Source organism: Rhinatrema bivittatum, chromosome 4 (assembly GCF_901001135.1).
Source record: "Rhinatrema bivittatum chromosome 4, aRhiBiv1.1, whole genome shotgun sequence".
In the NCBI taxonomy this organism is placed as follows: Eukaryota; Metazoa; Chordata; class Amphibia; order Gymnophiona; family Rhinatrematidae; genus Rhinatrema; species Rhinatrema bivittatum.
The window spans coordinates 310,551,426-310,578,822 of record NC_042618.1 but is presented as its reverse complement, the minus strand read 5'-3'; the positions used below and the strand labels follow the sequence as shown (position 1 = coordinate 310,578,822).

Sequence of the window (27,397 nt, the reverse complement as noted above, 5' to 3'; positions counted from 1 at the left end):
TTGACTGACTAATTTTAGCCAAATTTTCAGCTGAAAACCTAGTTGGTTATTTTGCCCACTGAGCGTTTTTTAGAAAATGTACCCCTTTATTAGTAAAGTAGGGCTATAGTCGGAGTTTTCTGAGCTAGAACAGGATTGCAAAAAATGATTCATGATAAGGGTATTCTTTATAAATATAAAGAAAAATTAGATAAGGATGAAGGAAATGATTAAAGTTGAAAAGCAAAAATGATGCATTCAGAAGGGAACTCCTACAAAATGAAACCACACAAGCTACCAAACAATGCTAACAAATTATAAGTAGTGGACAACTGTTCCAAATTCTATAAAATAAAATTACATTTATTAAGAACCTAAAATTCCTGTAATTAGGACTGAAACTGGTAGGATGTGTTATGTTTAGTTTCTTATAAATAACTGTGTTGAAATATTTTCTCTAGCACTGCTTATTATGTGTACATCCATCTTCTTTAAGAGCCTTGGCAATACACAAGTGCAATTTCTACAGTATGACGTGCAAGTTTCTGATTTATTTCCTCTTGTCGTAGAAACAGGCATATAGAGAGGCAATAGCTTCTTTAGGTAAGAGTAAAGATGGCACACAAAAGTGTCAGCAGCTCTTGTAAATAAAGGAAGCATGTAGAGTTGGCAGTGGCTCAGGGTGAGAGGAAAGGTAACATGCACAAGTGGCAGAGGCTTACAGTGTGAGTAAGGCAGACACACAACTTCATACAGGGGATAAAAGTGGGACAAGGGAGAGGATAGGTAGGGGCTCAGAATATCAGTAAAGGACACACAGAGGGCATCATTTCAGTGTAAGCGCAGGTGGCACACAGGTAGTATGGGCTCAGTGTATGAGTAAAGGCTGTAGGTAGAGGCGGTAGGAGTTCACAGTGTGTGAGTAAAGGTATCACACAGCAGTAATATGCATAATATTGATACATAGTCCTTTAGAGCACGGTGCATTCAGGCATGGATTTCTAAGTAAGGTAGACACATGCCTAAGGGCTAAAGGCCCTGACCTTATGGGAATGCCAAATGTAAGTGAGCTTTAATTTTCAGTGGTGTACACCCCCCCATGCCACCAAAAATTCAGAGGGGGATCCTCCAAGCCCTGCCTAAGGGTGTAATGAAGCTCTCTGGATCCCGTGCAGTCGGTGCTTGATGACACAGTAAAGTCACTGTAACTGGGCCCAAAGCAATCACTCCCCTAGCATCAAAGCTGCTACTCTCTCAAGATCCATAATGTTCATTCCTTTGGGACTTGAACAATACCTTGGGCTAGAGTGGCCACCTACTCAAAATCTGGAGTTGCCACTCCCCGGAGCCCAGGGTAGGCATTTCTTTGGGGCTTGGAGAAGTTACTTTCTCCTAGGACAAGCAGGATGGTAGTCCTCACACATAGGTGACATCATCAGATAGAGCCTGGCACGGAAAGCTTCTGTCAAAGTTTCTAGAACTTTACTGGCACACACTGAGCATGCCACTATCCATGCATCCACGCGGGGTCCCTCTTCATTCTTTCTTTTTCCGTGAGGCATTCGCAACGCTGTTGTTGAGTTCATGGTTCTTTTCATGCAAAACTATTTCTTTTTCCTCCTTCCTGGTCATGCCGGTCCCTCTCTCTCCTGGAGTTCATGGCTAGGCATCGCAGTAAGCCTTTTCACGTTGTTAGCGGTCGATTACTGGTATCTGCCGGCCAAGGACCGCGTGCCGGATTCTTTTTCCCATGGAGTCGTCCGGTTTTCACCGATGCCCCCAGTGCCCTCGGACCATGTCCATCACTGACGCCTACGAGGTCTGTATTTTGTGCCTGGGAGCATTGCACGACGTCCGAGGATGTACCTTCTGTGCCAAGATGACTCCAAAGGGCCATCACGTGCGTCTTGATAAGATGTATAAACTTTTCGCGCTAAAATATCAGAACCCTCGATATCTGCATCAGGGGCGTCAACGCCCCTACTCCTGTATTGTCTTCTCCACCACCAAGTTGACTGATGGAACTGGGCATGGAGGATCATCCACTCTCTGTTTCCTCTCGTTCCAGGTCTGGATCTTCGCCATCGCCCTCGGCTCCGGGGAAGGACTGGGTCGAGCATTGGGAGAAATCAAGGAAACATCACCATCAATTGCCATCTTCCCATGACTCCAAGCTCAAGAAGGCATCGGCACTGTCCAAGTTACCCCTGAAGCCACCCTGGTCCAAGGAGGCTCCACTCTCCCTTGAGATCGAAGGCCCAAGGCAATGCTAACCGGCTTCAGTGGTGATCACCGATCCCCCACGGGGCTTCGACTGGGATTCGGTTCCACCTCCTCCTCCTCCTCCTCAAGCTGTCCTCTCATCTTCAGCATTTGAGAAGAAGTTGGAGCGCCATGCACTGTTGTCAGTCGGTAGAGCCCTACAAGGCATCGAACCACTGGTTCCTTTGGGACCGCCAATCGCTGCCAGAACTGGCTCCATTGATGCTCGCTCCCTTGCTTGAGCATCTGGATTTGCTGTTCGGAGCCTTACCGACGCAGCCTATCCTGGTACCTCAGCCGCCTCGATGCTGCATGGGGCACCAAAGCAGCCTCTACTGGAAGCTATTCCGGTGGCTGTTTCCTCCGATGAGGAAGGACCATCAGGTTCGGTGTCGATTCCCTTGGTGCTTCCGGTTCCCACAGGGTCATTGACTCTAGCACACTCCTCAGTGCCCGCTGTGCCACCTGTGCCGGCACCCATACCTTTGGGGGCTCCCTGTGCCTTCGGGGTCTAGGCCTAGACCTTGCGTAGGGGTCCCGCCTCTGGTGTCCTTGGGTGCTTTAAGTGAGGACGAAGCATTGGGAGGGGGTGGTATCCCCGTCTTCCTCAGAAGACTCCAAGGACCTTCCCTCTGAGCCTTCTCCTCTGGAGGAAAGACGTAAGTCTCCACTGGAAGACCTGAATTTGCCGGTGTTATGAGGGCTATGTCAGTGTCCGTGCCCTTCCAACTTTTTACTGAACAGGACCCCAGACACAAAATTCTGGAGATCCTACAATTTGTGAATGCCCCTAAGGAAGTCATAGTGGTGCCAGTGCACAACATCTTCAAGGATCTGTTCGTCCACTTGTGGGAGCACCCCATTTCGGTCCCCCCAGTGAACTGAAAGACCAATGCAGTTTACTTGGTGCAACCTACCACAGTGTTTGAGCACCGCCATCTTCCACATCAGTTCATGGTGGTGGAATCTGCTCTCAAGAGGGAACGGACCCAATGCTTCGGCTCCTCCAGGTCACAATCACAGGTCCCTGGATGCCCTAGATCAGAAAGTCTTCCAGGGGTCCATGCTGGTGGCCTGGATAGTGTGTTACCAGTTGTATAAGGGTCAGTACTCCAGGAACCTCTGGAAATAGGTTCACGATCTGGTGGGAACGCCTCCAACAGTAGATTCAGGAAGATTTCCTAAAGGTGATTCGGCAAGGATTGAAGTGTGACAAGCACAAGGTCCAATCTGCTTATGATGTCTTCGAAATGGCGGCGAGGGTAGCAGCTGCAGGTATAGGCGCCCCCCCACCTGGCCTGGCTTCGGGCCTTGGATCTCTGGCCAGAAGTGCAGGAGGGCATTGCAGACCTCCCTTGTACTGGTGAAAATCTCTTCGGAGATAAAATCAAGGAAGCAGTGGCGCAGTTGAATTATCACGAAACCCTCCAGCACCTGTCAGCCAGCACCTCCAACCCTCAGTCTTCTGGCAAGAAGCCATTAAGGCAAGGTTTGAGATGGCCCTTTTATCGCCCGTAGAAATATTATCCTCCAGCGGGTAGAGCAAGGTCTCAGCATACTGCGCTTAGGACACGCATGCAATAGCCATGTGCCCCTTGGCCACAACTAGCCCTGCAGCAAAGTCCCACCAAGGGGTTTTGACTGGTTGGGAGGGAGTTTAAGCCAGCAGCCTGTCCCTGCAAGGAACAACCCTCTGGTTGGAGGCTGCCTGCGGATTTTTGCATACTGCTGGCGGGCAAGTTCATCGAACCAGTGGGTCCTATCCATCATTCCTCGGGGTACAGACTAAACTTCCAAAGAGTCCGCCCGAAATGCCCTCCGTGCCCCTCATGGGGGTTTTCAGTGAATCAGCAGATATTGCGTGTATAGCTCTCCACCCTTATAACAGCTCGAGCTGTCGAGCCCGTACTGCTAAATTAGCAAGGCACCGGGCTCTACTCCAGATATTTTCTGATTCTCAGGAAAATAGGAGGCCTCTGTCCTATCCTGGACCTGAGGACTTTGAACAGATTCCTTGCAAGGGAACAGTTCAAAATGGTTTTACTGTCCAGGCAATATATGGGTTGGAGGTCACTCACACTTTCTCGTACCTACAAATTGGACATTATATCCAGGCCATCTCTGACGCCCATAAAAACCCCACAGTGTACCATACCCTGGATCAGATGTTTTGTTTTGAAAAGCCTAAAGCCCCATCCTTGTCAATCTATTATAAATATATACGAAAACGCTCTGAAGGAGATATGTGCTCCACACTAGAATCTCATTGGAATAGAGATAGCGACTTCGTTGTTACTCAGAATATTTTAAAGGTTTGTTTTCAGCACATAACCAAGATCTCGGTCAATATTTATTATAGAGAATTACAATTTAAATTTTTGAGCTGGGCGTATGTGTCACATCAAGTGGCATTTCATTTAACCATAGCCCAGTCGGCGGGTTGCACCCATTGTGGATATCCAATGGGTACTCTGTCTCATGTCTTTTGGTCCTGCCCTCCCATATTGCACTTTTGGCGCCGCATGGCGGACTACCTGGCAGATTTATTGGATGTCGCTTTCCCAGTGACACCGTTATGGCTGCTATTTGGGTGTATATCCCCCATTCAGATCAGAGATCCTGGTTCACACATGTTTTTGCGTAAAGCTTGTCTTGTGGGCATAAAGGTAATTCTCTCAGTTTTGCGATCCTCTGATGTCCCATCCTTTTGGGCTTGGAGAAACTGTTTGCATGCTATGATGTCAATGGAATGCCTGGCCTCTCGACAATCACCATGCTATAGAAGGCACTTTCTTACTACCTGGCAGGCTTACCTTCAGTCACTCCCACATCGCATCCGTAGTCTCGTGCTTGATGATTAATCACCCGGTTCGGTAGTGCGGAATGTATTTGATGGATTATATTGATTTTGATGGCTTGTAACTCACCTGTCACCTGTGGGGTCAGGGGAGGGGGGGCGGGGGGGAAGGGAATACCCTGATGTTTGTTTCTGTTGAGCGTTGTAATATTTACTGCTGTTAAAATTAATAAAAACGTTTAAACATAAAACGGTTTTACTGGGGGCCCTGATCCCTCGCCTACGGAAGGGGGACTGGCTTTGCTCCCTCGACTTAAAAGATGCCTTTGCCCACATTGCCATCTCTCCAAACCTTCGGCAGTACCTCTGATTCTTGGTAGGAGACAAACACTTCCAGTATCGGGTACTGCTCTTCGGCCTCGTGTTCGCACCCTGCGTTTTCATGAAGTGCCTAGCTGTGGTGAGTGCCTACCTCAGAAAGCATCAGGTACAGGTCTTACCCTACCTGGATGACTGGCTCATTAAGAGTGACACCAAGCATGGGGCCTTGCGGTTTCTCCAATCCTCCATCCATATTTTGGAGACCGTAGGTCCAATCCTCCATCCAAAATATGGATGGAGGATTGGAGATCAGGGCCAGGCTCAACATGGACCGAGCCAGGGTCTTTTTGCCCCAGGACCGGGTGCTGAATCTGGTGTCCATCTCAATCAATCTATAGTCCTACCCACCTTTTTTCCAAAGCCACATTTTCACTAGGGTGAGCGGGCTCTGCACACCCTGGACTGCAAAAGGACCCTAACTTTTTATCTAGAGCGTACAGCTGGCCATAGGCAATCCGGACAGCTCGTTTGACAAAAATCGACTCAGATTGTATTTTGTTCTGCTATGCACAAGCCTTGGCAGCGTCGGTAGCCTACCTGTGTGCTGTGCCGGTGGGGGAGATCTGCATGGCTGCAACCTGAAGTTCTCTCCAACTCTTCGCAACACACTACTGCCTGGTTAAAGATGGTCGACATAACAGTAATTTTGGTCGATCAGTCCTCCGTAATCTTTTTCGCTCGTGATACCCAACTCTGCCTATCTTGGGCCCTGTGTTGGATTCAGACTGTCTCTCAGGTTGTCACAGCATGGGTTATTGTGCACGTTGGCATCTGTTAAGTATTGTCTCCTTATAGTTGGGAACAGCCTGTAGTTACATATTCACCCATGTGTGAGAACTACCATCCTGCTTCTCCTAGGAGAAAGCAGAATTGCTTACCTATAACAGGTGTTCTCCTAGGACAGCAGGATGTTAGTCCTCATGAAACCCGCCCATCACCCCGCAGAGTTGGTTTTCGTTGGTGTTTGTATTTTATTTTTGGAAATTCTATGGTACGAGACTAAAGAGGAACCCTGCGTGGACGCATGGATAGTGGCATGCTGGGCATGCTCACTGTGCCAGTCAAAGTTCTAGAAACTTTGACAGAAGTTTTCCAAGCTGAGCTCCATCTGATGATGTCACCCTTGTGTGAGGACTAATATCCTGCTGTCCTAGGAGAACATCTGTTACAGGTAAGCAACTCTGCTTTCTCAGGGCCCACAGTTGAAGGGCTAAAATGGTTACTATCTTAAAGCCAGGATCAATTATCCTTTCAAAATGCCAACACTTGAGTGTTGATTAAAAGAAACAAAAATAATGCTTTGCTATTTGTGTGACCTCAGGTGGAACAAATGCAATATAAAGACTCTCGCATTAAACTGATGAATGAGATACTGAATGGCATCAAGGTTTTGAAGCTGTATGCGTGGGAGACATCGTTTCAGGAGAAAGTGCTAGAAATTCGAAAGAATGAGCTGAAAGTTCTGAAGAAATCGGCATACCTAAGTGCCGTGTCTACCTTCGCATGGATCAGTGCTCCATTTCTGGTAACCCCAGCATCTCCTTTTTATAATACTGTGCTGTATATGCCACCATTTCAGACGTGCTGTAGTGCCTACCTCCTGCACCCTGTCGTAACATTATACCAGCTTGCAATATAGTCATACTGTAGGCCGACACACGATGGTAACATTATTCTTATATATGAAAATACCTCAAAGGTGTCAGTGCACAAGAAGCATCTTTCAAAGGAAAGCATGCTCTAGAATAAGAGGCACCAAGAGAGTAGACTTATGATCAACATCAGGAAATATTTCTTCACAGAAAGAGTGGTGAATGCATGGAATGGATTCTCAGAATTAATGAAAGCCTAGGATGAGCACAAATGATTGCTGGTTATGAAGAAGTGAGGGAAAAGCTAAAAGATCAGCTGGGGTCTATGACAATATCTCTGAACCTTTTCAAGCCCAAGGTACACCTGCATTAACAAAACTGTTGTGTGGCACACGAGCCTCCATAGAACAGAGAGTTCACCAAAAGAAGAGCTATAGAAGCACGGACAACCCCATGAGTCTCTTAAATTTTAAAGTACAGAGAGAGAAGGGCAAAACATGAATTCATCACAATGGACTAGCTCCCTCTATTTACAAGTGCAGGAGAAGTCATTGCTGTGCGGGCAGCCAGCTTGGTTAGTTACCTTGGCTGCTAGATGTGGCTGCCAGAACTCCTCCACTGCTTCTTCTCCCAGCACTCAGAATGAGTCACATCCAGTGCTCAGTACATATTGTCCCCATCACATTCAGTCTGAGGCCAGAAGGGCTGGAAGGGGAAAATGAAGAGGTGCTGTTTGCTATGTGTGTGCTGCATAAAGTGAGGCCTAGTTATCCATGTCTTGCACACTCCAGGACTAGGAAGAAGAGGCTTGAATGATTACATGTATTCTCAGAAAGGAATTCCTACATATTTAAAAGTCATTGCATGGCTACTGTTGGAAACAGGATGCTGGACTTCTTCTCTACACATATCCAAACTCTGCTAAAATGTTTGTTTCTTTCTTTATAATATTGCCAAAATCCATCCTTTTCTTTTTGAACACACTACCAGAACACTTATTCACTCTCTCATCTCCTCCTGCTTAGACTATTGCAGTCTGCTCCTCACAGGTCTCCCGGCAAGTCGTCTCTCTCCACTGTAATCTGTCCTAAATTCTGCTGCATGACTTATCTTTCGCCAAAATCACTATGCTCATATAACCTCTCTTCTGAAGTCACTGCATTGACTCCCTATCCACTCCTGCATACTGTTCAAGCTCCTCTTTCTCACCTACAACTGCCTTCACTCTGCAGCACCTCACTACCTCTCCTCTCTTATCTCTCTCTACACCCCTCCTTGCGTACTCCGCTCATAAGAACATAAGAAATTGCCATGCTGGGTCAGACCAAGGGTTCATCAAGCCCAGCATCCTGTTTCCAACAGAGGCCAAACCAGGCCACAAGAACCTGGCAATTACCCAAATGCTAAGAAGATCCCATGCTACTGATGCAATTAATAGCAGTAGCTATTCCCTAAGTAAACTTGATTAATAGCCGTTAATGGACTTCTCCTCCAAGAACTTATCCAAACCTTTTTTGAACCCAGCTACACTAACTGCACTAACCACATCCTCTGGCAACAAATTCCAGAGCTTTATTGTGCGTTGAGTGAAAAAGAATTTTCTCCGATTAGTCTTAAATGTGTTACTTGCTAACTTCATGGAATGCCCCCTAGACCTTCTATTATTCGAAATTGTAAATAACTGAGTCACATCTACTCGATCAAGACTTCTCCTATTTGTGCCCTTCTCCTGTACGGCCAATTCCAGACTCCGTGCTTTCCACCTGGCTGTGCCATGTGCTTGGAATAGTCTTCCTGAACTGGTGCATCATGCTCCCTCTCTTGCCATGTTTAAATCCCATCTAAAGTCCCACCTTTTTGAAACAGCTTTTAAATCTTTTGCCTGATTGTCTGCTTTTAGTCTTGTTAACTTTCTTTTTTTTAACCATTGTCTTGCTTTATGAAATACCCCAAGTTTCTTGTCCTGTATATTTGTCTTATTAGATTGTAAGCTCTATTGAGCAGGGTCTTTCTTTTTGTATGTTTGTACAGTGTTGTGTATGTTGCGTAGCGCTATAGAAATATTAAGTAGTAGTAGTAGTAGAAACTGTTCCACGTACTGCATCTGATTCAGCATGCAGCGGCACATTTACTAATGGGATTAGCAAAAACTGATCCCATTAGCTTGGCAATGCACGATCTTCATTTGTTACCTTTCTTATCAAGGTTAAAATTTTGGGCATTGACAACAACTCATAAGTTTATATGCAACTATTCCTTGTGTGGTGCAAAGGAAACTGAAATGGTATCATCCATCCCAGTCACTTTGTTCTGAAGTGTCTTTTGAGTATACCTTCTGTAAAGAATTATAAACTGCAAAAACCCAGGGTATGTGCATTTTCTTATGTAGCTCCTACTATGTGGAATGCTTTACCATTAGATATAATGAAGAAGATAGATGTTAAATGTTTAGAAAATGCATCAAAACCATGCTTTTCCAGGAGGCATTTGGAGATGGACAAAATTCATGTTACTGTGGTGGTTATTGCATATGTGTATGTTAATTGATTGTATTGTTTGTTTTATGTGATTTTCTGGACGTTATTTGTAAGCTACACTGAACACCGTTATTTATGTATGGACATTTGTGGCAAATAAGATTTTTTTAAAAATAAATAAAAATTTGGTGCTTTCTATGTCAATATGTTCTGCCTCATTATCTTTTTACATCATTTATACACTTACACATTACTATGTTCTATCATTAGATCAGAATGCAATTAAATCTGCATCTTTTCTTATGTCTACTTTAATTCTTTTAGGTTGCTCTAACCACATTTGCTGTATATGTCACAATTGATGAAGCTAATATCCTGGATGCAGACAAAGCCTTTGTCTCTCTCTCTTTATTCAATATCTTACGATTTCCACTCAACATGCTTCCACAAGTTATAAGCAACATCGCGCAGGTAAGCAGATACTTTGACTTAGCTGAGCTGCTGGGAGGCGGTAAGCCTGTGTCCTTCATGTGGCTTGGCATGGGTTGCTTTAGGGTGGGGGGCGGGGAAATTTTACCCATGGTTAAAGGAGGTTTTTCTGGGGGTAGCAATAGGGAGGACCTTGCAAATATGCACAGAATTTTTAAAAAATACACATACATTTTTACCTGAAAAAACTAAAAAGGAGATGCAGATTTGGGAGGGTGCTTTCTCTTAGGAAATTTTCAAAAGGAAATTTTTCCTTTTTAAAATTGGTGCAAAGTCCAGAGTTGCACACCCGGTGGTGCTGGCCCTATAACCGAGCAGACCTACCATATATGATAGAAGGATTCTCTTCCTCCAAAGTTATGCCAACTCTTCTCTGATGTCTTAACTCCAACTTTATAAGGAATTTTGGGAATCATTATACCCATTTTCTGCATTTCAGCACCAGTAGAGTTTTCTTTGTGTAGTCTACTCCAATCTGCACCTTCAGTTCTACAGTCCATATGTTTTCCTGTGCTCTCAGAGATTTGTCCAGGATATCATGAAAAGCTATCTATAAAAGGGAATACATCTTGGATAACAAGTGTTGTGTTTGCAGCTCGCAGTCGGGCTCGCAGTTCTCTCACCCCCAACTCCGCCCTACCTGGCCTTTGCGGTCCCACAACAGCCACAGCTGAGTCTCTGTGCCACCTCTCCTTCACGCGACTGTGGGATGCTGCCAATACTCTTCACGACCTAGAGCGCTGCTTCTTCTGACACTGCTTCTGCCATCATGCAGTGGAAGACTGCTGCCACCGATGCTGTGTTCTTTGCTGCCTGGATAATGCTGATGCTAACTCCCTTATGCGGCCAGGAAACACTGCCACCAGGCCGCTCCTGTCCTTATTGCTGCTCCTGCATCCGACATCGTCCTAGGAGGGTGCACATGCCCCAGTTCATAATTTAAAGGGCCTGTGGCGGGAAAAGCTCCACAGCTTTTTCTGATGATGTCATTCCTGCAGCCCTATAAAAGGGCTTCTCTGTCTGTCCCTTGTTGCCTTTGCAAGGAGTCGCCTGTTCCTGGAGTTCCTGTTCCAGTCCTCACATCTTCAGTATCTTCATGTTCTTCATTTGGAGCTCCACCATGTTCTTCACTCCTTGTTCCTGGTCTCTCATAGGTTCTGGCTTCAGTGTCCTTAGTCCTGAGTCCCAAGTCTTCTGAGTCTTCTCCTCTTCCTCGGAGCCCTGTACCCAAGTCCTGCGAGCACGGGGACCATGACCAGCCCACTGTGGGCTGTGTAGGTCTCATTGCTGCCCAGGACCTGGGGCCAATTCTCCTCTGTCTTTGTCTAGTCTAGTGCCTGAGTTTCCTCGTGTGCCAGCGCAGCAGTACCAGCCACAGCGACTGTGTAGGGCACGTCACTGCTCAAATTCCTGAATCCAAGCTCCCGCAGGTGTGCCAATGTTGTAGTCCGCGACCAGCCCACGAAGGGCACCTCATAGTACAAGCCCTGCTTCCAAGTCTATCTTAACTGGGTCAAGTCCTCAGAGGCCATCCTCGTTCTGATACTCCGGTTTCCTAGTTCCGGTCTTGGGGAGCTTGTCCAGCCAGAAGATCTTCATGTTCCTTCTTCCAAGTGATGTTTCTCTTCCAAGTGATGTTCCTCGTATCAAGTGATGCTCCTTGTTCCAAACTGAGTTCAAGTCTTCAGTGCCTTCGTCTAAGTCCTTGTCTTCAGAATCATCTTCTGTTCTCAACTTCCATCTCTCCTGATGCACAAGCCACTCCCAAGCAGCAGGTCTGAAAGAGCTTTTGAGTGGCTGGAGGGCTACCCCAGAGCCCAACATTGCGATGCTGGGTCTCACTCCTGTGCGTGCATGTTCAGCAGAACCTCCAAGTGTTCCAAGTCTTCAAGTCTCTCAAGCCTTGCCTAGCCCATGCCCGGATGCGCTTGCCTAGAGTTGTGCCCTTGGTCCAAAGGCTCACACTCTCCTGACAATAGGGCTTCAAGCCCGCTCGCAACAACAAGCCTTTACATCTTGAGTTCATTAAAAGTTTCTCTGGTAGTGTAGACTCCCTACTACATGTATATCTATTAATCATCTACAGCCAGCCTCAACTTTTGAAAATCTTCCTTCTTTCAGCAAATAAATTTACCAACCTTCATTAGGGAGCTAAATGTAATTGCTGAAAAAGTAGCTGGCTCCAGGGGTAAAGTTTGGTTGGGTGAGGGAAATTAGACATCTAGCAACAATTTTCAGCACAAGGTGCATAGCTTAGGTATCCAAACTTAAGTGCCCAAAAGCATGCCAATTGCAGGCTTAAATCTAGCTGTTCAGATTTTTAAGTATTTAGATTAAAGCTCTTTTTCAGTCGCAAACATAGGCTCCTAGGTTAGGTGGAAAATGAGCCTAATTGGCTACCTGAAATCTGAGCAGCTAAATCACGTGTTCAGTTGTGTGTTGAAAGTTAGCCTCTATAACTGCTACTGACCTCCATTATAAGCCTTAAAAATAACAATTTCTTTTTCAGACAAGTGTCTCACTAAAAAGAATTCAGACATTCCTGAGTCATGATGAGTTGGATCCCAACTGTGTGGACAAAAAGGCGATTTCTACAGGTGAGGAGTGGCTTAATTCGTGATCATTGTGTTATCCATTACTCTTTGAGGATTTAACTCAATTTAGCTTTTAGGGGTACAACTTTCTCACTTATACTGAAAAAGCTTTTGGGCTAGATTTAAGGATAAGGGGGGGGGGAAGTATAAATTATTGTCAAGTCAATTTGCCCAGTTTTGAAATTGTTTGTTCAACAGAAAAACATTCCACTGACATGGAACTGGACACGCAAAATCTTTGCAAAACATGTTTCTGGATGTGTGGCTTTCGGGCAAGTGTCCAACCATGAGTTTTGCAAAAAGGTTTGCTTGCACAATTTTTATGCAGGGAATGAAAGCCTTGCTCATAAGATGCTACCAAATTTGGGCAAACTGATTTTCAGATTTTGTTCAGTTTTTGCCCTAATCTTCCTTTAATTGGACCGATAGCTCAAATGGCACATGGCTCCGTAAGCGTATTTGATCAAACATACCGATTCCCTTATTTGTGGATAATATTTTGGGAATGCAACGTCAAATGCAGTCCATAAATCAATAATGTTGGCACCCAGTGTACTCCAGACCTCTTGATCTTGCGTTGGAGTGCCCATCAAGTTCCTGCTTCTCTAACTAAGGTTAAGAGTAATGAGCTGTCCTCACAGATTTCGCCGGGTAGTGCTGAATTTGGCACCACCTGGCTAAATGTAATAAGCCTGCTGGAGGTACTCCCCAGCCCACCCCCTTTCTTACCTGGCTAAACTTGTGCATGCAGCAATTGCACCCACACAAATTTAGTCGGGAAAAGGGTAAAAATTTGGAATGGCTGATTAATGGCCTGGTTAAAACCTAAGGTACATTTTTGAATATTGACCCCCAAGGTGTTTAAATACAAGCTAGTATAAACTTTATGTATCACTAAAAGTCATTTCTAGCTTGGCCTGTGTCTCTCCTGTAAACCAGATTGCTCTCTCTAAGTAAATTAATTAACCTCACTTGTATTTCCACAGTTAGTGTCAGGATCTTCTGCCATGAGTTTCACAGCCCACCCCCAATTAGTTTTAGGTTCAAGCTTCCTGTAGATTACAACTCCCAACTACATCCCATTTCCTGTTTTCTTGGGACTACAACTCCCAGCAATCTCCTGTCCTGTTTTTCATTTTTTTTAAAATTAGTATTCTCTTTACAGTACATTTTGGAGGCAACAATCAGATGGTTTTATGCAGGTAAATCTGTGTTTACCTGTCTACAAATATAGTCTGATTACTGCCACCCACTCAACCCCATGTGGATAAAAGTACACACAAGTTCAATGTCATATTTGTGCCTGCCAAGAAAAGAGTGGGGAAGGTAGGGGAGGGGAGCTATGCCTGGAGATTGCCTGATATAATCTCTGCATGCAATTCCTGGTGCATAAAAATGTAAGAACTGCCATGCTGAGTCAGACTAAGGTCCATCGAGCCCAGCATCCTCTCTGACAGTGGCCTGTCCAGATCACAAGTGCCTGGCAGATCCCATGAAATCGATTTAATTCCTGTTACTCCCAGGCTAGCCAATAGCTTTCTTTAGCCTGATTCACTATAGCTTTTCTCCCATTTTGCTAATAGAGTTATACATGGAATTAATACTAATAAACATTCAGCAAATAGTCTTTATTTTGAAACTATGTTACCGGACCTTAATGGCACCTCCTATTAATAGTATGAACATATACAATTACCAAATTTCTATATGTGCCTTTTTGTAAACCGTTGTGATGGTATATAACTTAACGACGGTATAGAAAAGATTTTAAATAATTGAATTTTGTCTATAAGGAAAATGCTTACCTAAATAAGACCCTTTAGCCTGATGAGAAAATACTTTTTATTTAATTATATTATTGATATCTTAATATTATACAGGCACAGTTTTTGGATGGATAATGAAAGCATGCCCTAAGGAAACATAATGAATCATGATGAGACCTATTGATAAAGTGATTACTACTCACCCCCCGCCATGTAGGAAAGACAGGGTGTGTGCTTTCCACATGAGGAAAAGTGGTGGCACTGAGGACCAGGTTAGGGCGGATGCAGTAAAGTATGTATGGAGATTTCATTTAGAAATCTTCGCGAGGTTCTTCACCCTTCGGGACTGACAGGAAGATCAACATGCACATAGCAGATTAAATATTAAGAGAGATGGAAATAATCTTTTTTTTTTAATTTTAGTTGAAATGAAGTAATGAATTATGAATATAGTTTATAAAGTAATAGATGGTTTAATTGTAGTTTTTCTTATAATATGCTATATTTTCCTAATTTCTTTTGCTAAAAAATATAACCACAAAATATATAAAATAGAAGAAATTCTATGGTTTTGGTCATTTTCAATGAAAATTTATTTTCCTTTCCTAAAGTTATTGTGAAATGTACAGAGAAATTCCAAATTTACCAATACAAAGCATCCTGTAATGAAATAACCATTAAGAGAAAAAGAAACTATTTTGAAAATCTTAAATAAAAGGTGTTAAAAAAAACAAATTGGCAGAAAACTTAGAAGATATCAGGGGAAAAGGGGCATCCTGCTATGTGAAACTATTGCACTTCTCTATTTCAAAATTTATTATAGTACATGGTAAGAAGGATGATGTAAAAGGTCCCTAGAAAGTAGTAGCATCAAGATTCCTCAGGTTGGGGAGGCATATGAGTCTGCGGGGGAACAGAGGCATATACAGGAGTCTCAAGATATGGAAAATAATATATGGAGGCCCTAGTAAAGGTAGAATACAAGATATCCTCAGGAAAGGTATATGGATTGCACAGGAAATAAAAAGTATGTGTATCCATTTTTTTGTATGAGAGATATTACTCCCTAACTCTTTCTCGTTTAAGGGTAGATTTTAAAAGGGCCGCATATGCGCCCATAAACGCGCATATCTTGCCAAGCACAAAAGCACGAGCTATTTTATAACCTAAGCGCGTAGGCTATAAAATAGCTCTTCATGTGCACACAAATCTTACATGCACCACTTTGCTACAGCTCCCCGTTAGGCAAGGAGGGAGGGAAAGAGAGAGAGAGAGAGAGACTTTAGAACAGGGGTGGGCAATTCTGGTCCTCGAGGGCTGCAAACCAGTCGGGTTTTCAGGATATCCTTAATGAATATGCATGAGAGAAACCTGCATACACACTGCCTCAGTTGTATGCAAATCTATTTCATGCATATCCATTAGGGCAGGGGTCAGGAACCTTTTTGGCTGAGAGAGCCATGAACGCCACATATTTTAAAATGTAATTCCGTGAGAGCCATACTAACTACAACCCCCCACCCTCCTGACTCCCCCAAGACCTACCAAATTAATTGACTACAACCCCCCACCCTCCTGACGCCCCCCAAGACCTGCCAAAAGTCCCTGGTGGTACAGCGGGGGTCCGGGAGCGATCTCCTGGACTTGGGCTGTCGGCTGCCAGTAGTCAAAATGGCGCCGACGGCCCTTTGCCCTCACCATGTCACTGGGGTCGACCAATGGCGGTGGTAGCCCCTGTGACATAGTAAGGGCAAAGGGCCATCGACGCCATTTTGATTACTGGCAGCCGATGGCCCTTTGCCCTTACAATGTCACAGGGGCTACCGCCGCCATTGGTCTACCCCAGTGACATATTGAGGGCAAAGGGCGGTCGGCGCCATTTTGACTACTGGCAGCCGACAGCCCAAGTCCAGGAGATCGCTCCCGACCGCTCCTGGACCCCCCGCTGGACCACCAGGGACTGGTCTTGGGGGGGTCAGGAGGGTGGGGGTTGTAGTAAATTAATTTTGGAGGTCTTGGGGGGCATCAGGAGGGTGGGGGATTTTGTTAGATTTTTACTTTTTTATTAAAGATTTGTCTGCGAGCCAGATGCAGCCATCAAAAGAGCCATATCTGGCTCCCAAGCCATAGGTTCCTGACCCCTGCATTAGGGGGGTATCCTGAGAACCCGACTGGTTTGCAGCCCTCGAGGACCGGGCTTGCCCACCCCTGCTTTAGAAGGCCCAGTCTGATACTCTATATATGGACCTTTGTAAGGGGGGGCACTTTGATTCGGGGTGAGTTTTCGGGAGGTGGGTTGGTGTTAGGGGGGTGATGTTACTGACAAATTTAGAGGTATCCATGACCCTATAAGTGATGAAAAGGAGTTGGTTTGTACATTGCAGCTAGTGTACAAATCAACTCCTCTTTTTGAAATTTTCATCACTTATAATGATGTGAATTTTACAATAGATACTTCTGAATATGTCTGTAACAACACTCCCTCTAACCCCAGTCCACCTCCTGAAAACTCACCCCGAGTCAGTGTCCCCTAACAATGATCCATATATAGAGTATCAGACTGAGCCCTATACAGTCTCTCTCTCTCTCTCCCTCTCCCTCCTGTTTTTGCACGCAAGGCTTTTAAAATCTACCTTTTAATTGTACAGGTTACGCTGTTACACTACAGAATGGTACATTCAGCTGGGCAAAGGACCTTCCGCCTACCCTGCAAGAGTAAGTTTCTTCTCATAGTAACCTTGTAGTTTAGATTTAAGATGTTGGCAAATGCAGATCATATGGGCCACCCATGCTACCTAATTGCAGCTGCCTAGCTAACTCTTACTCTGGTCATCACTCTTCCTTGCCCTTGCCACCATCATCTGCACTAATGAGATTTCCTAGTTGCAATGTGTACAATTGACTGCTGCAGGAAGAAGCTCCTTTTATTCTTTTTGCCATTAACTGCAGAATTTAGCCAACGTATCCTGCCAGCCATGCTAGGTGACTTGACAGTCTCCACTATTATACCTGAAACCGTAGCAAAGCTACCATTCTGTGCCAGTCTACCTAGCCCTTTCTCTGTTAACTTAGCACAATCATATCATTGCTCTGTGTCAGTGGACTTTTCCATCTCCCCCTTTGTCTCTCTACTAGTATGGGTCAATGGGCATCTGCATTTCCATACCTAATTTAAATTCCAGCATCCCCCACCGCCCATTTCTGTACTCTCTCTCTCCCCATCCCCATTTTGGTAACCCTTCTTTGGACTGCCTCTAATCTATTAACATCTTTTTGGTGATACAACCACCAAAATTAGACACAGAACTGCAGATAAAGTCTCAATGGCTTCAACAGAGGCATTGTCGCCTCCTTTTTTCTACCAGTAAAACCTCTCCCTCCATTTCCCTGCCAGGGAGCCTAACTTTCAAATCTATCCACAATAGAGCATTTATATGCGTATATGGACGTGCAGATAATTATACTAGTATTTTATAAACTCTGCAGGTTTATAGAATATGACATAATTCTATTCCAGAAATACACGTGTATGCACAAATATTTACAATGCTAAAGAGCGCATACTTTCTCTATCTATTTTAGGCATTTATATTCTAGGTGCATAAAAAATATAACATGTATGAGTAATAACCCCGATTTAAATACAGAGGCAGGTAATTTATAAAGTACACAGGTATTCCATTTTGAAAATACTTGTACGCGTACTTGAAATAACCAGTTCACCAATACTTTCCCCAATTCACCCAGTCCATCTCCAGTTCACCTAGACCTTCCAGCCCTTCACCATGAACCCCCACCAATTCACCCAGACCTCCCACCCAAATACAGTAACCAACAGACAAGTCTGATTTCACTTGTACTAGTCAATGAGCAGGTGTAAAAGTGTATGAAGAAGTTTGGAAATGTATATCTGTATAGTTCTTACAAATTAGCACCTGCCACACATACTTCTGAATCATACACCGGAATGCCCCTAGCCTGCCCCTTTTTTTCGAACGATAAAATGTAAACATGAAATGCAAAATGCGAACATACACTCTCAGTGTTTATAAAATAGCATATCCATGCATATGTCCAACTTATATGCGGATATTCTATTTTTACACGCAAAACCCCTTTGAAAATTTACTATATACTGTTTTGATAACTTGAGGTCATTAGATGTGATCACCATGAGATTTTTGTCCCATTGGTGCACAGCATTACCGCATGTCTTAGATTTCTGAACCCAAAATAAATGAATCCACACTTTTTTGGCATTCTCTTTTAGTTGTCAAACTCTTCAAGCTTAGTTAGACTGACCGACCTACGATTACCAGCCTCTTCCCTATTTCTGTTTTTATGAAGAGGGATAGCATCTACCTGTTTACAGTTTTCTAGACTCAAAAAAGTTGTTGAATACAAACATCAATGGAATAAGTTGGCAAGGAGACTAGCCAGAGGACAAATCACTGCACAGCATCTTTTTAACCAGCTAATAGCTGCTATTTATTTATTTATTTATTTATTTATTTAATTACCTGCTATTAATTACCGGTAAGTTGACTTAGAAAATAGCCACTGCTATTACTAGCAACAGTAACATAGAATAGACTTAGTTTTGGGGTACTTGCCAGGTTCTTGTGGCCTGGTTTGGCATCTGTTGGAAACAGGATGCTGGGCTTGATGGACCCTTGGTCTGACCCAGCATGGCAATTTTTTATGTTCTTAAGTGCTTGCTTTCAGAGTAGTGGCCACTTCAGGGGGGAATGGGGGATAGGCATTGTATCATCAATGGCCTGCTGTCACAGCAGATCCATAGACTTATCTTCAATGACTAACCTCCTCACTGGAGTAGGCCTGGATTGGGAGGGTATTCTTTTCACTTGTGGGATGCTGGACTGGGAGCTTCTGCACCCATGAAAAGCCATTCTGGGAGCCTCACCCATGGGGGGCTGGATTGGGTACCTCATAATACATGTGGTGCAAGTTGTACCTGGCCAGCTGCTTTCTGCTTTTCTTCCTGATGCCAGAAGCTTCCTCCTTCCCTTACACTTCCTGTACATAGAGGAAATACTTTGTAGGAAGAGGAGGCAGGTCAGGGGGAAATTGCTGCTGCTGTGTGGCATGCTCCCTCTGGTCTGGTTCTGTAGAAAGCTCCAGGCCAGATAGTGCTGGGAACCTGCAAATGTATTTTCTTGATTGCTTGAGTGTCAGAACCCCCATGTAGTTCACACCCCTGCTAAGTTTAGCTTCCTCCATCCTCATACTATGCAGGACCGGTCTCAGTTTCCTTCATCCCTATACTCCATAGACAATCAGTGAGTGAGGTACAGCATTATAGACCAAAGGGAAGAAAACCCACTAATTGCAATGTGCCAACCCACAGAGAATGCATTGAAAAAAATTGTTTATGTAATTGCCCAAGTTATATACAGTAAAAGACCTCACACAGTTACATATCTAATTACCTAGGTTTATGCATCAATATTTATAGTGTAACAAGTGTAGTTTCTGAAACTTGAAGCAGGCTGGCATGAAAATTGCTTCCACCTCATGGAGTTCCATTGTATGTAGGATCTTCAAATGCATAAAAGACATTTCTTTACGTTCGTTTGAACCTTCAGAAAAAGCTCTCGTACATTGTTCAATATACACAGAAATGAGATGCTACAATAGGAAAAAGAGGTACAACAAGAATATAAAAAGAGGTATGGCAAGGAAACCTATGCAGTATTGACTTTTTATGTTTGCATTTATGTTTGATAAGATATGAATTATTTTCATTGAAAAATAAATGTCTGCCTTTTCATTGTTTTTGTATAGTATCTCCTTGATGGTTCCTAGTGGTTCCTTGGTTGCTGTCGTTGGCCATGTTGGTTGTGGAAAGTCTTCGTTGGTGTCAGCTCTGCTGGGTGAAATGGAGAAATTGGAAGGGGACGTCTCTGTCCATGTTAGTATCACAGTCATGACTATAAACCGAGTTTTCATGGTACAGTTTCCACAATATGTGCAGAATGCAGTAGTCTAAAGCACCAGGCATTAACCCTCTAAACTAATATGCTTCTTATCTCTGTTTTCATATTACATTGTATTTATGGGTTGTGTAATAACCTAGTCACAGAGAGAGAGAAAGGAAGAAGGGATTTATACTTTATTATATTCTTTTCTTCACCCTGGCAGTGACAAATACTGCATTCTAAAGAGAAAAAGTATATACTGTTTAGTTGCTGAATGCTCCAGGGTTTCAGAACCCTAATAAGGTTTTTCCTCCCAGATGTGTTGCCAGTAAGATATTGCTCTAAGATACAGATAATTTCTTAAAAAATGATAAAACTGTATTTGTTTTTAGTACTTCATCTCAGAAGAAAATATGGTCTGTTCTAATCATAGCACCCTAGTGAGATGCCATAGGCTACCATAGCAACCTGTACTGCATGAGGGCATTGAAAATAAGTGCTGAAGAAGAGCATTCATAGCAGCTGACACTTTGAGGTCAGTTTTCAAAATTGCAACAGGAAGAAGAGGAGATCATTCTGAAAGAAACCAAGCTCTTGAGGGGAAAGTAGTTACCTCTGAGACTCTTAGCACCTATATTCTTAAAGAAAATTTGAATTTGATAAAAAGAGCTTTGAATTGGAAAATAATGTTAAATACAAATATTAAGAGTGTATTAACTTCTCTGAACTGAAAGGTTTTTTTAGCTACTGAGGTGATCAAACATTATGGAACAAATAAACTACCTGAGGTCTTGCGATCCCCATGGGGTTTGCTGAAATAATGAAAGCAACAGTATGGTTGGTACTTAGTTTTGATTTCATTATTGCACCTAAAAATCTGCCTGCAGAAAATTGGGCCTGGTTTCTGTACGGGTAATTTTTCTGTCGGATTATGCAAAACAGCACACATTGTTCCATCCCCTGCCCTCTCCTTCACCCCTGCAAACACCTCTTAACAATACAGGCAAAATTACTTGCATTGTATAACTACGCAGGTAACTTTGCCCGCAGTAAGAGTGGTCAATAATCAAAGCCTCCTTTATAAAGCAGCAATGGCTTCTATTATTACCTTCCCAGAGGATAATTTTCAGAGCAATCTAGCCAGGTAACTAAAGAGCATATATTTTTTTGAAGCCAAAAGTCCATGCTTTTACTTGCCATGCCTTGCCAGAATGGTATTGCATGTGAGATTGGTGCTGTGCATCCCAACTTTTTGGCACATTTTATGTATGTATTTATTTATTTGTAATTTATTTATTTGGGCATTTTAGATACCGTCGATCCAAAAGAAGATCACAACGGTTTACAAAAGCAACATTAATGTTATAAGTCAACACAACATCTAAAACATGTCAACTAGAGGGCTTGCCCCTAGATTAATCAGAATGCAATAATATGACATGCATAATGCCCGCGGTAAGAGAAAGGGGCGTGTTTAGGGTAGTAGAACCCTGTTATAGAGTCCATCAAGCTAGGGTGAGAGAACATTGTAGAAATCTCATCTTTGTGATGATTTCCTCACTCCAAATGACGTCAGATCTTCCCTGTGGTGTACTGTGCAGTTCACACGTCTCACTCTGCCTGTAAAACTGGCCCCTAAACCACCACCACCATCTCACCTCGAGCTATTAGCTGGCCCTCCTAAAGGCATATAAATAGTTGAATACTATGAAGGCCTTTCCAGAGGCTCTCTCTCTTACTCTCTCTCGCTCTCTCTCTCTATCACTCTCTCACACACACACACACACACGTTCTGTGTGCATAAAACAGAAATTGTGAGTACAAATCATGGGGTCAATTTTCCTTTTCTTTTCCTCCCTCCTGCCTTTAAATAGTATTAAATTGCTCCCATGGGGCTGCAGTCTCCTTCCTCCCAAAAAAAGGCAAAGACAAGTAGACAAATGACTTGGCCTTTTCTGGATAGGGATCCCCCCTCATCACTGCCCTTTTTAGGAGGAAGATTGTGCTGACAATGAGAGAGGAAGAGGAGGCAATTTTTAAAATTATTTAAAGGAAGGAAGGAGAGAGGAAGAAACCGCACTCCCTCAGCAAAGGCCCAAGGGAGCGGCAGGAGAGGGCGACACCGATTCCAATTGACTGAGCGGGGAGCTATGGCAGCGAAGAGAGACCGGCAGCCGCACAGGAGTGGGACCATTTGAGGAGACCTGGAGAGAAAGAGAGGGGAAGGGAAGGAGACTGCAGCTCGCTCTGCAGGGCATTTTAAAATTATTTATGTACAGAAAACATGGTTTATGAGAACAAATCGTGCTTTCTGTGCATAAATTCCCCCAAGTGCAAGCCTCGGCACCAGAACTCCTGCTTCTTCCCACACACTAACACTAGCTCTCCTCTGACTACGCATTAAGATAGTAACTTTAAACCGGCACATGGGCACACATTTGTGCACATGCGTCGGCTTGCGTCCAGGGACACGGCTATTTAAAAGCTTTTTATGCACGCATGTTATAAAGTACACTGGCCACGCACACATGTGCGCCAAATTAAAAATCCCGCTTCTAACACGCAAGTTTGTTTATTTATTTATTTAATACATTTATATACCGTTTCACCAAGTACAAGAGATGACCGAAGCGGTTTACAATATTTTCAAAGAAAATTAAAATAACGTAAATTTTATAGAAATAAAATAAAAATAAAAACACAAATGAGATAAAACTAAAAAAACAAAAGCAAAATTACATTAAAACATCATGATCAATATCCAACAAAAATAAAAATAGGCGTAACTTTAACATTAAATTATAAATAATTAAAACAAAACAATTTACAGAGCTTATTTGATTATAATTCAACAGCTAGGCGACTAACCTATCCAAGGTCTAAGCAGTATCTAGATTACTGAAAGCTTCATTGAAAAAATGAGTTTTTAGGGCTTTTTTAAATTCTTTTTTATTGTAAATTGCCTTAAGGGGTCTGGCAAGGTGTTCCACAGTATAGGTCCCGCAACTGAGAATGCTCTTTGTCTGGTGACGTTTAAGATGGCAAGTTGGGGGATTTTAAAAGAGGCTGCACTGACGTCTTTATCAGTTTACTAATTCATCCACCAGTTCACCCAGGTAACATCTAGGACCTCCAAACCCCCACCCCTGGTTTGATAGCCTACACTCCCCACAGTTACTCCAGACCCTTTAAACCTCTCAGAAATGGCTCAATCCTTTTATTGTATAACTTACACATCATCCATAGCAGAAGTAAAGTTATGTGGCAGGGGAGCTTGGTGCACACCGGGGGCGCGTAATTATTTACGTGCGCATCTCTTGGCCAGTCCCCGACACGCCCATGACCACCTCCATGCCCGCCCCTTTTTGAAAGGTTTTGGGATGTGCATGCCATGGCTTTTATGCGCATGTCTGGGCGCTTTTTAAAATACGGATGGCACGCGCGAGCCCGACTTATTTGCGCTTTAACTAATTAATGCGCGTACCGGGCTTTTAAAAATCACCTTTAAGTTTCCAGTGCTCAACAAACACGAGTTAAGTCAGCACAACTCTCTGTATTTGGGGAAAATAAGTAAAGCTTTTGTTAACACAGGATTTGGAAGAAAGAGTGCTAATTTCTGTGTACATGTTTATGCGCTTTGTGGTATCCAAAAACTCCATATTAAATCAGGAATAAATTTTGCACATAGGGACAGTAACTTTGAAAGCGGAGTGCGGGCTCACATGTACACGAGTTACTCAGCCCTCACACCCAGGGACGCATTCATTTTATAACATATGCGCTTATATGTGCACATATAAATAGCCTGGACACACGAACATGTGTGCTTAATTTTAAATTGATGCACATGTGTCCTCGCAAATCCCGTATCTACTGCGTAAGTGGGGAAATTTTACAAGGGACGCGTGCTGACACCAATTGCGGTTTTCCCAGTTTATTCCCAGTTAAGGGATAGGACTTCCAAATCCCTCTAGTTTAATAGCCTCCCTTCCCCTATTAACCCCGATCCTTAAAACCCCACTGACTTTCCTAAATCTTTTTGTTTTAAAACTTTCACGTCATCCATAGCAGAAGTAAAGTTACTCGGCAGGGGACCCCAGCACGCGCCAGTGCACAAAATTATTTACGTGCTCATCTCTTGGCCTTGCCCCAATATGCCCACACCCAGCCCAGACCATGCACATGTCGCACCCCTTTTTGTAAACATTTTATTTGGGTACGCAGCGGGAGATACATGTGTACTCGGTCGGCTTTTAAAATCCACTTGGCACATGCCGATCCAACTTCAGCGCATATCTCCTGGTTTTGGCACGCACTGGGCTTTCAAACTTCACCTTATAGAATCCAAATTTCAAAACTGTCTCTGATACACAATTTGCACGCATAAGTGGACGCACAAAGATGTATATATCTTTTACATCTGAGGTCTTTTCTTCCTTTTTTTTTTTTAATAAGATTGATTTCAGCACTCATGAATATTTAGTGAGGTACATTACATTGGCTTTAGATTTTCACAACGTATACCTGCCTCTGCATTTAAATCAGGGTTATTAGGCAGATGTTATGTTTTTGCGTGCCTAAAATATACATGTGTATGTTTATAAAATAGGTAAAGAACGTAAGCATTTTCTGGCATTGAAAATATACACATTTACTACAACATACGTGCAAGCTTTTGGGGCAGTAATACTTGATATTTCATATACTGTGTGGGACTCACCACACAGTTCATGAAATATTTGTATATGTAAACTATGTGGTAAGTTTTTCAAACAATTTAAAGTGTTAAAAATGTCATCCTCCATGAAATTATTATGTTCCCAAAAACTTGGTGAATTCAAGCAAACTGATATTTTATAAGACAACAGAGATATCTAAGCAATAGCTCTTTCTTTCGATAAGATATAAAATATCATATAAGAAAAAATAATTCTGATCAAATAAAAAGAACACATTAATTTTGATAAAATAAAAGGATGGTTGGAGGTTTTGATCAATAATTAGAAGTCCTTGTTGTAGTGATTCTGTCTGAACACGTTAAAACCTCTGAAGTCTTTTCCTCTTTTTTTTAAATTGATTTCAGCACTTTTTTTAAATTGATTTCAGCACTTATGAATATTTGATGAGGTACATTGGTTTGGAGTTTTACTTTTTACTTCACTTGCAGTGATTTGTTTAGATACATTCTGAAAATGCCTGCATGCGTAGTTAGACCACCAGTTTGCCGATACCTCCACCAGTTCACCCAGTCCTTCTCCAGGTCACCTAGATCCTCTAGCACTTCACCCTGAACCCTCACATGTTCACCCAGATTTCCTCCCCCCCCCCCCCCCCAAAAAAAAAACCTGCAGATCAAAAATCAAGCCCGATTTCAACTCCACAAGTCCATTAGCAAGTAATATGCAGACATGTTCGGTAATGTATGCGCGTCTACCTCTTACAAAATAGTGACTTGCGTACATTCTTCTGAACCCCGACCCAGAATGCTTTAGACCACCCCATTTTTTCTTGGCAAAATGTACGTGCCATGTGGCAAATATGCGCACATTCCCGAGGTTTATAAAATAGCACAAACGCATATACATGCTGTTTTTACATGCAAAGCCCCTTTGAAAATTCACTCCTAAAAATGTGCGCATAACTAGGCACTAACATGAAGGCAGAGCCCAACACGCCTTTAAGCCCACTGACAGGTAAAATAGTGGGGTTGCCTGGTAATAAAGGTCGATAAAATTATATAAGGCGATACCTTGTTGTTGGGCTAGCTTTGTATATTTTTTTACTTGTTTTCGGAGTTAACACTCCGTTCCTCAAGTCAAAATAGAATGAACAGATCAGAACAAAAGAAGACCTTGCCAGAAAATGCAAGTGACTCATAAATTACATTACATAGTATGAAAGGGGGAAGGGGTTTGATGTGTTAGAGTGATAAGTTGACAGAGAGAGCTAAAAGCACCAAGTCTCTGCCATGTCCTTTTATGTTCCATGATTTTAACTTCAAATGTCTTACATTTCTGAATTACGATCAGGATTAGTATCCTGATCGTAAGGTCAGGATGCAGTGGTCTGGTCCTGAAAAATGTTCTCCCACTGACGTGTGATATATAATCTTTGGTTTGTGTATAATCACCAATGCAGCATCCCTCATGACATTTTCTGCATTGAATAATATATGCTGCATTGGAAGAGGAGCATGAATATGCTCCCCTTAGATTGAATTATTTTTCCTACATTGATAACACTTAGGGTCCTGTGATATGTAGTTTGCAGCATGGCATCTCACAGACATTTGTGCCATTTTTTTTCTGAGTCTCTGAAGCTTGTTTCATACTAGTTTTTGGTTCAGGTTTGGTAGTTGATTGAGGGCCAGCATTGAAAGAGCAGGGTATATTTAATCTTTCATCTTCTAGGAGTAATGCTGTAGGTCTTTTATTATTTTTTCTCAGTTTTTCTAGTTCCAGGATGTGTGTTAGTACTAGGGATACGCCTTCTGTGGTTTCCCTTTCTTTGTATTGCAGTACATTTGTTCCGGGTGTTTTAGGTGAAGATGGGAGTCTTCCTGGAGATGATTTTAGGGTTTAATACTTTTTGTTTGAAGGACTCAGTTAAAGGTTGATTTTTTTAAAAAACGCACTGGCATCCATGTGCACATTGTTCCCGGTGCGCGCACATGGACGCGCTGATGTTATAACATGCGCGCTTGGGTGGCAACTCGCACGCGCAGGGGGGATGAATTTTTCAAAGTACATGCAGTGATGCGACTGGGCCTTTGCCCAGTTCCCTCCCAGTCCGCCTCAGTTAAGGAGTGGACTGAGTGGGAACTTCCCTACACGCCTACCTATCCTTCCTACCTTTCCCCTCTACTCCCTAACCCCTAACCCCTACCTACCTTTTTTTTTTGTTTTAAACTTACCTGCTCCTTCGGAGCAGAAGTAAGTTATGCGTGCCGGCCGGCTGCTGGTGCATGCTGCCCCGGGACAGAGCCTAATGACCGCTGTCCCAGCTGTCCCCCGCCCCCCCAGACCACATCCCCGCCCCTTTCAGACAGGCTGGCACTTCCTGCGTGTACCGGGGGATATGCACGTGGCCGAGCTGGTTTAAATATGTGCTTGGCGCACACA

The 27,397-nt window shown here is 43.3% G+C and overlaps 1 protein-coding gene across 3 annotated transcripts in view; it reads left to right on the top strand.

Moving 5' to 3' along the window:
- ABCC3 (ATP binding cassette subfamily C member 3) overlaps nucleotides 1–27,397 on the top strand; it is a 475,864-nt gene that overhangs the window by 237,407 nt on the left and 211,060 nt on the right. For all 3 annotated transcript variants that reach the window (XM_029600255.1, XM_029600254.1, XM_029600256.1), the window contains exons 12-16: nucleotides 6,741–6,944; nucleotides 9,813–9,959; nucleotides 12,487–12,574; nucleotides 16,986–17,052; nucleotides 20,143–20,269. In XM_029600255.1, coding sequence (XP_029456115.1) covers nucleotides 6,741–6,944; nucleotides 9,813–9,959; nucleotides 12,487–12,574; nucleotides 16,986–17,052; nucleotides 20,143–20,269 — 633 coding nt within the window. The remainder of the gene's footprint in view (nucleotides 1–6,740; nucleotides 6,945–9,812; nucleotides 9,960–12,486; nucleotides 12,575–16,985; nucleotides 17,053–20,142; nucleotides 20,270–27,397) is intronic.